Source organism: Microcaecilia unicolor, chromosome 4 (assembly GCF_901765095.1).
Source record: "Microcaecilia unicolor chromosome 4, aMicUni1.1, whole genome shotgun sequence".
Taxonomy (NCBI): Eukaryota; Metazoa; Chordata; class Amphibia; order Gymnophiona; family Siphonopidae; genus Microcaecilia; species Microcaecilia unicolor.
The window spans coordinates 286590201-286599525 of record NC_044034.1 but is presented as its reverse complement, the minus strand read 5'-3'; the positions used below and the strand labels follow the sequence as shown (position 1 = coordinate 286599525).

Below are 9325 nucleotides of genomic sequence, written 5' to 3'. Positions count from 1 at the left end.
CTAAAGGGATAGATGCCAGATTGGGATTTTGGCAATCTTTATCATCAGTGGCCTGAGCCACTGCCTCCCAGCAGGAAGAGGGGGGAAGGACTTGAGAGAGAAGGGGAGATACCAGATCACTGGGAGGGAGGGGAGGTAATCGAGAGAGAAATATCAAATAATGTGTGTGTGTGGGGGGTGGGGGGGGGGGGGGATTGCTAATACAAACGTTGCCTCAGTGTGCCACAGTCCCTTGAGTTGACCATGCTACCTACTAAAAGTTGTTCTGGAGGGCACTTACCCCTGAATTCTATATATGGTGCTGAAATTTCAGCACAGATCCAAGATGCACATGCAGCTAAATAGGTTAATAAGCCATTAACTATCAATTGGCCTTAATTACTGAAGTTAAGTGGCACTAATTTGGATTTACTTGCACATCTGCCTGTGTGCTACTCGATAACATTGGCCACCTAAATCTAATAGTACACAACTCAAAAGGGGGGCATGGCCAGGGGAGGGGAATGGTGGATGGGTTATGGGCATTCTGAAAATTTGAATACAGCATTCTAGCATAACGCCATTTACTCACCAAAATGCCATGCATTGGGCACCAGGTTTCAGCTGGTGTAAATACTTGTGCTCAAATTTAGGTGTGAGAATCGGCTCTAAGCTATGAAGGACACTCATTCTGGAGTACCCGTTATAGAATATTGCATAGTTCTGCTTTTTTTCTTGTGGTGATTTATGAGTGTCATTTATAGAATTCCCTGCTTAGTAACTGGGTGATGCAGTAGCCTCTTAAATATCATTTAAACACACACAGGGACTGGTCATTCAGGGCAATCCTTTTCCTGATGACCCATGTCATCACATTTGCTGCTTGTTGTGAGACATTGATACCAAACACCATCTCCTCTACAGTGACCCAGTTAGATTGGCATTGGCACTGCTTGCCTGCTACCTCACTGGAGGAATAGGCTGAGGCCTCAACTTGGTGAACAGATTTCCTCTTTTCTATAGCTTACCATCCACTGTTTCTTGCAGTGTAGGGTGGAGTCTCCAGCCTACCATCAGCATGTTCCCTTGAACCAAGGTTGAAAGAGTGTTGTTTCTGCAAATGGTGCAGCATGCCACTGTTAAAAAAAAAAAAAAAAAAAAAAAGGCCCATTTTCCTGTACTAACTGTCTTCCAACAGTACATGCATTCTATAATGCATATCATCAAATATTTTAGAATATGTACAGACCTTCAATTATATGTACAGGACATCCTCTCTGCTGCTTGGGGGGGGGGGGCTGATGCTGGAATTGGGGCTGAAGGCGGAGCAAAAGATGAATGGCCAAGGGCACCCTTCATATTCTCCACTACCTGCCATAATGATGGGGGTGCTCTTGGCCCTGGCAGTATCATTTTCTATCCCCTCACCACTTAGTGCACTAACAGCTAGATTTTCTAGAACTTTCTCAGCTATGAAACTTTCATTAACTGATTATTCTGCTAGAAATCCCTCATACGAGGATTCATCAGATTCTGTATCTGCCAAAACCTTCTCCATATACATTTCAGGAGAGAACAGGATACACCTGCTATATGTTACCTGGTGGTGGTTTTATGACCCCCCCCCCCACCACCACTCACATCCTGTACTGCTTTTGCCTTCTTTTACCCTCTATGGAGATGGAAGTAGGATACTGCTTATTTATGTTTCCACTGGAAACTGCCACTGTTGATAAATCTCTTATAGAAATCTCTCTCCAGTTTGGATGTTAGATCACAGGGTTATAGCGACTGTCCTTTCTGTTAGTGCTACAACAGACCCTAGGTCTCTCTGCAGTATCAATTAATTTCCCTCTTCTGTTTCTACTACTATTTCCACACCTACCCTTTTCAAGCATTGTGATTTATTCAGCCTAGCATAGTGCATGGACTTTCTCTCTTACATATGTCAGTACAGTCCTGTGCATGCCTGGTTAGCAGTTTACAAATGTTACCCACTGAGCAAAAAGGTACCAATAGTGGGGTTACAAATAACAGAGACAAAGGCTGTAAAAGTTTGGAGGGGTAAATTTGGGCAACGTTAATTTTTGAAAGTTTTGTGTACTCTAGGGTCATTAAAAAAGAGACTGCATTTTTTTTTTCATATGGATTATAGAGATATAGATGTTTTAAGTTTGCTATTTCTAAAATGCATTTTTCTGAAAAAAGGTATCTTCTAATCAATAACCATTTCTCATTTTTTAAAGATATAATTAGTCTATACATGAGGCTGAAATTTTGCAGAATTATGCAGTTGATATCCTATCTTGTGGTATAAATAAGTCACATACCCCGCTTTTGGTACCTTTGTGCTCAGCAGGTCACAAACAAGTACTTGAAGTATATGAGTGTCTGTCTTCCTCTGCTTATCTGTCCTATCTCTGCTCCTTTTGGGATCCTTTTTTTCTGAATACACGAGAGAAAATGGTATTGATTTGCTGGTCTTTGCTTTCAGTTTCTTGCTGAGCTGCTGACATGAGACTGGGTAGGTTTGTTTTGGTTGCATGTCAAAAGGTTTCAACATGATGGGTGAAGTGATTTGTGATTCTTCCTTCTCCCTTTTTCACAGCCCCATGGATTGCATTGTTGTCAAAACTTAATGGTATGAATGATCCGGCTCATTCTGACCCCCCCCCCCCCCCCAGTCATTCAGTTTGTTTCATGGTCTACAAACTGAATGTGCCATCATCTGTTACATTTTACTATTAATTCTAAAATGTATGCTTATCTGTATTGTACAGTCAGTTGAAGATGGGTCAACGGCTCTCACATGCTCTTACACAATTATGGCAATTGCAGTCTTAGATCACAAGGATCTACAGACTATGTGACATGAACTTATTACTACACTTTGTCATATCAGTTTGTCAGGAATTAGACTTGTTATTACAATTAATACAAAAACATGGCAGCCAAATTGCTAATGTACAAAATAAATTGACCATGTTGCCTAGTTATTGAAAACAATGCACTGGCTCACTATAAGTGATCTCTCTGGTCTGCAATTGTTTTCATAACACTGCAATATGATTTTGTTATTCATTTTTATGTTTCAACTTGCTGTATTCCTCACAGCAGGCTCTTCTGATGATCCCAGCTTATCCAGTTATAAGTGACATAACAATGTGCCTTTCAATGCTTTGCTCCTGTACTGTGGAATAAACTCATATGGGAATATAGCTGATGCAATTATGTTTGAAATGCCATAAAAAGCTAAAAGCATGATGTTTTGAATATGCATTTTCTTAAGGGTTTGATCAATTGACCTGACTAATTTGAGAAGGAATAAGAAGCTATATTTTAGAGGGGTGATTGGTTTGTTAAGGAAGGGATGGTTAAGATGGATTGGTGGTTTTAAAGTTTGTATATGTTATGAATTTATTTAAATTGTTTTAGGATCCTCTGTGCTTTGCCATGCCCAAGGCATTACATAGGACAGACTGAAGAGCTGTAGGCTGAAAGGTGCACTTGAACTCCCATAAAACACAGTGGGCAGTTAGCAGACAGTTTAACACTGCAGTACTCAGGACAGAAGACAGGGAGACAGTGAGCAGATAAATTTAACATTGCCTCCTTCCTGGGGCAAGAAATTTGTTTGCTAAGGCCTTCAGAGCTGCATAAGGTTAATAACAGGCCTTTTAGTGCAAAAGCTTTGTCAGCATTTAAAACAATTACATCAGCCTAAAGAAATTTCCCCCACAAACAGCTCGTTGGGGAAAATAAAGAGTTGGCTAGAAATTCAAACTGACTTTATCCACTAAAGACAAAGTGTTCCCAAATAAAAGTCCATGTAGGTTCCAAACACAGCTGCCCAGACCTGAGCAGGAAGGCTTTTCCCCCCTTCCCCTCACTTCCAATGTGACAGGCAAAACAGGGTCAGTGTAGGCCTCTGGTCAAACAAAGCTCAGTGCAACAAAGAAAAACAAACTCAGTTCTCAGTACTCCCTGGTTGCTTGCACATAAAATATGGACCAGCATAAAACAGCTTTTAATTTAGAAAGCCCTCCTCTGCTTCTTCTCTGGTTAGTATATAGCTTCCAGCAAGCCCAGGTTTCCTAATCCCAGGTCTAGGGAAAACCCTGTCCAGTGTTCATTTCTGCAGGTGGGGAATCACAGCCTTTCTGACTCCCAGGTGCTCTACAGCGAGCCTCAGCCCTGCTCTTTCTTCCTCTCAGACCCAGACCATAGCTGAGACTTCCTGCAGGCTCAGGAATAGACCTTTTCCCCCAGCTGGATTCCAGAGAGCCACACCCACACTCTCTCTTCCTCTCAGACCCACACAATAGCTCAGGTCCTACTACTAATCATTTCTATAGTGCTACAAGATGTGCACAGCACTGTACATATTATATGCAGGTACTGCCTAGGGCTCCACCAATCCACTCAAATGACAGGGCAACAATACAAGGCTGACTATCTTCTTTAAGGCTGTCTATTTCTTCTCCTAGGTTACTTACTCCCTTCCTGGGTACCCTGACCAGCTGTTCCGCATGGGTTTTCTCCTTGGCTGCTCTATTCCGCTGCCCTCCTGTCTCTGAGACTTCATGCAGGCTTCTTAATCAGGGTTAGCTGGAAACTGGAAATAGTCAGAAACTCTGGGGCAGAGTGTATAGTACTCATGATTCCACAGAAACTGACTGGGGCTTCCCTGCCCCTGAGGTTACTGGAGATCCACCCCAGCCCTTTCGGACATCCTGCTCAGGGACTGGGGCTTCTTGCTTCCCCCTCACCATGGTAACCAAAGTCCACCCCCTGAGTGAAACAAGGGGAACAGTGCTCTGGAAAGCAGCTTCCTGTGGCAAGTAAAGCATCTGTAAGGGAAGCTGAGGGTTTCTCAATGTGCCTGACACTTTCCCTGTCACAGCTTACAGACAGTATATCAAGTGCAATAAATAATAATAATAATTTTGATGGGATATGATAGAGCTTTATGCAATCAACTGTGGTGTGGAACAAGTTGATAGAGAATTTACTTGGACTAAAGAACAGTTCATACCCCTTTCTAGCCATAGCTCTAAAATGAATTCTAGAAAATGTTTCTTCTGTCAATATATAACTTAAAATTATGGAATTTGGTGCTTGAGAATGTGGTCAAGGTTACTGATTTTACTGGATTAAAAAAATGTTTGAACAAGTGTCTGCAGGCTAGGTACAGTAAATTAACCATTATTTAGCAGGATCACCTTTGATGTCTCCACCTCCTATTTTTAGGAATGAGCAATATAGAGCCTAATGGGTATTTCCAAGTGGTCTGGATTGGCTACTATTGGAAGCAGGGTATTAGGCTCAATGGGCAATTGATTTGATTCAGCTTAGCCCTTTTCATATTCTCAGCAAGTAAGCATTTTATTTTAGCAAACAATTGCATGAATAGCCTCTGGACCATTCATAAGGGTCAAGAATTGACCCCTACCACTATGCAAAACAGAATAAGAAGGTGCCTGGCACCAAAGACCTCTCCCAAGGCAATAGGCCCAGACTGTTCTCACATCATACACAGCCTTATGCAAGTGGACTTATTGTAGCAGTAAATTACAACCTTTTGTGCTTCAAAGAAGACCTACAGAAAATAACAGTTACAGCATTAAACAAAGGCACTGGGCTGGGAGTAACCCTAAACAATTTATTGAGCAGGCTTGATGGTCCATTTTGGTGTTTATCTGCTCTCATATACTATGTTACTATATATTACACTTGTTGCACAGTTATTTACATCACTTCCTTTCATGAGAAAAGATATTAGTGTTGGGGAGCCTCTGAGTGCGTGCTGGGACCCTTTTTCAGCAATTGGAGCAAGGATGTGGCACGAGCTGGGGCCCCAGGCGCATATGTTCTAATTTTCCTGCCATTGCTAGCAGTGGTCTGCAGGGGCAGCTTGGAACCTCGCTGGGCGCTGGGCGCTGTCCGCGGTGCTGAACTTTCGAGGGTGGGACGGAAAAGTGAGAGGTGTGAGAAAGAGGGCTGTTGAGTGTTTTAATTATGAGTGCAAATTTGTGTTCATAGGGTGAACGAGTAGACATTTTATTGTGTGTCGATGCGTAGATTGTTTGTGTGCATTCGTATTGATGTTTTCCTATATATTTTGAGATGCTTGTGCTGAGGTACAAATCCTTACTAAATTCTTTGCATAGACGTTTATAGCACATTAAAACCCCTTGCTTCAGTATTCTTTCCCCTGAAGAAAGAAAGAAAGAGAGAGAGAAAGAAAGAAAGAAAGAAAGAAAGAAAGAAAGAAAGAAACCTGAGCTTTTTTCCTGCCCGCTTTTACAGTGTTACGCCACCCCTCTCTACCACCTTAACACACCCGACCTGATCCCTCACTTGTACGTTCTCAGCACGAGTCCAGGAGGTGATAAAAGACGCCGGAGAGCTGCAGTCACACACAATCATTAGACCTCAGCGTGTTTGTTCCCGGTATCTACATCTCAGACGTACTCACCAGTGTGGAAAGAATAATTCGTGGGCTGGAGAAGCAACGTGGAGGAGATGCAGAAGGTCTGATCTCTCAGTGGGTGGCGCTGCAACTATGAAGATCACAAGTCCTGGGCGTTGTGCTGGGACTGGACATTTGAAAAGGGTAATAGTGTGTATCAAAGAAAGTGAGAAGGGAAGTGGCTCCTCACACCTCTCTCTGCACCCAAAAAGTGAACAAGCAGCGCGAGCAGAAAGCTATCCCGAGAGACAACTCTGGTGAAGTAGGCAAGAGGGATGCAAAGTGAGCTTATCCTGGAGGGCAGAGAGAACGGAAAGGAGGGGCAAACATGACTAGAGAAGGTGAAATATTGAGGATGCTGAACAATGTAGAATAGCCAGAAAACCGCCGAAAGTGCTGCCTGTGTGAGAAAACAAATTGCACATTTATGTTGGAAAAAAAGAGCCGTGACTTGCAACTGAAGCCCCATAAAGCAGCCCAGTATTCCCCTCTCCACCCATAGACTCCCAAGGTCTTCTCTCACCTATCTCGCTCTTTCCTTTTTTTTTTTTTTTTAAACTTATTTCATCTCTTTTACTGCCCCCTATTTCTCGGTTTCGCCCCTTTTGTCTCTCCCTTCTTTCCACCCTCCCTTGAAGCCGGCTGGGAGGCACCAGAGGTTGGGGAGAGCTGACATCACACAGCGGGGATGGGTAAAAGTCCTCCGGTACATTTAAAAGCTCTGAGGCTCCGTTTACCCAGAGGGAAGAGTAGCTTCCAACCCGGCGGCAGCGGAAACTTTCTTAGAGGCTGAGCTATGCAAAGGGCGTGGGGGGACCGGCAGGAAACTTCTGCTGTCGTCCACATCTCTGTCCGGCGGTGAGCAGAAAGACAGACATGCAGTCGGAAGCCAGCAGCGGTGCTGGGGGAGTGCAGGAAGGACCGAACCCGATGCAGACGCCTTGCTGAGCCCTGCCAACCTACACCCCCCCCCCCCCACTCCTGGGCACTTGCCCCCTTTAGGCAGCCGGAGATGGCCTCTGACCGTCCAGAATCCACAGCCCTGTCTCAGCAAAATTGAAGCTCTCCTCGTCAGTGAAAGTTAGATCGGGACCTCATCCCTCTGCTTCATTTGTTGCTGTTTGTTTTGTTTTTGTTGGGGAAGACCTAGATTCTCTGCATAGGAAAAAGGAAGCCATGGGCAGCGCTGAGTCTTACTCTGTCCAGGCCACTGCTGCTATCGCCGCCGTCATCACCTTCCTCATCCTCTTCACCATCTTCGGCAATGTGCTGGTTATCATTGCAGTGCTGACCAGTAGGTCTCTGAAAGCCCCCCAGAATCTCTTCCTGGTTTCCCTGGCTGCTGCTGACATCCTAGTGGCCACGTTAATCATTCCCTTCTCCCTGGCCAAGGAACTGATGGGTTACTGGTATTTCCAGAAGACTTGGTGTGAGATTTATTTGGCCCTGGACGTCCTTTTCTGCACCTCCTCCATCGCCCACCTATGTGCTATCAGTCTGGACAGGTACTGGTCAGTCAGCCAAGCCATTGAGTACAACTCCAAAAGGACCCCGAAAAGGATAAAGTGCATCATTCTGATAGTCTGGACCATCGCAGCAGTCATCTCCTTCCCATCGCTCCTCCTCAAGAAGTCAGAAACTTCTCTCCTTGAAAAGCCTCAGTGCGAACTTATTGATAAGACCTGGTACATCTTGTCCTCTAGCATTTGCTCTTTTTTTGCCCCCTGTGTCATTATGATTTTGGTGTATCTGAGGATTTATCTCATAGCCAAACGCAGGAACCGGAAGGCCTCGGGCAATAGGAAGCCCAAAGCAGTGTCTAGGGTCCACTCTTCTGTGGTAACCACCGGCTGTTCTGTCCCACTAGAGAACGGACAGAAGCAAAAACCCTACCATGGTAAGAGTTTGGTTGAACCCAATGGGAATGGGGGGGCCATGGAAGACTGTGACCGACAAGAGGCCCCTGTACCCCAGAGCTCTCCAGCCCAGGCTCTGGAAGCAAAGGATGAGGCACAAGGGCAAATACTGACCTTTGTTCCCGAGAAGGAGGAGCAGGCCCAGAGCCCTCAGCATCCTACGCTCTGCTCCCACAGTAGAGGACATAGCAACGGACACACTAGCAGTGCTCCTAGGCTCCTGGACACGGTTGCCACAGCCGGAGGGGAAGTGTCGCTGCTTAAGAGGGGTTACGACCTGAGATCCAACTTCTCCAAAAAGAAGATTCGCCAGAGCAGGGAGATGCGCTTCACCTTCGTGCTGTCTGTGGTGATCGGGGTCTTCGTGCTTTGCTGGTTTCCATTTTTCTTCACCTATAGCCTGAAGGCCATCTGTCGGGAGCGCTGCAATGTCCCCGACAGCCTCTTCCAGTTCTTCTTCTGGATCGGTTACTGCAACAGTTCGCTGAACCCAGTTATATACACCATCTTCAACCAGGACTTCAGGAAAGCTTTCCGTCGAATCCTGGGTAGACCATGGGCTCGGACTGCCTGCTGAACCTCAGACCAGGGCCACGGCTTATTTATTTTAGGAAGGGGCAGGATGGATGTATCTTAAGGACTCCTTTTTATCAGCTTTTTTGAAATACCCCATTAAAGATTGAATATAATTTCGCCTATACTGAGGCAGGGTTTTGTTTTGTGTAGTTCAATAGTGCCCTGGGGATGACCATCTTTGTAGTGCCAACACTCAGCCTTCTTCCCAGCACCATTTCACCAAGATCTCAGGAGAGATCTGATTAAGAGGAGCTGGTGGGGGGGGGGGGGGGGGGGTAGCCTCAAATATTTAAATAGGATTAGGATGTAGCATTAAGCGCTTAATTCTCTTTCTGCAGCCGTGATTTCCCAGCAGTTAAAACAGCAGAAGGGAAAAGAGGTA

At 45.0% G+C, this 9325-nt stretch overlaps 1 protein-coding gene across 1 annotated transcript; it reads left to right on the top strand.

Annotated features, from left to right (window-relative positions):
* The first annotated feature begins 7168 nt into the window (after positions 1-7168).
* Positions 7169-9067, top strand: ADRA2B (adrenoceptor alpha 2B). Its single transcript, XM_030199594.1, has one exon. It carries the CDS (start codon positions 7628-7630, stop codon positions 8942-8944), a length of 1317 nt encoding a protein of 438 aa, XP_030055454.1. The 5' UTR covers positions 7169-7627; the 3' UTR covers positions 8945-9067.
* The last annotated feature ends 258 nt before the right edge of the window (positions 9068-9325 follow it).

What these genes read in the sequence shown, in the direction of transcription:
- ADRA2B (XM_030199594.1), top strand. Translation starts at nt 7,628, where the DNA reads ATGGGCAGCGCTGAGTCTTACTCTGTCCAGGCCACTGCTGCTATCGCC.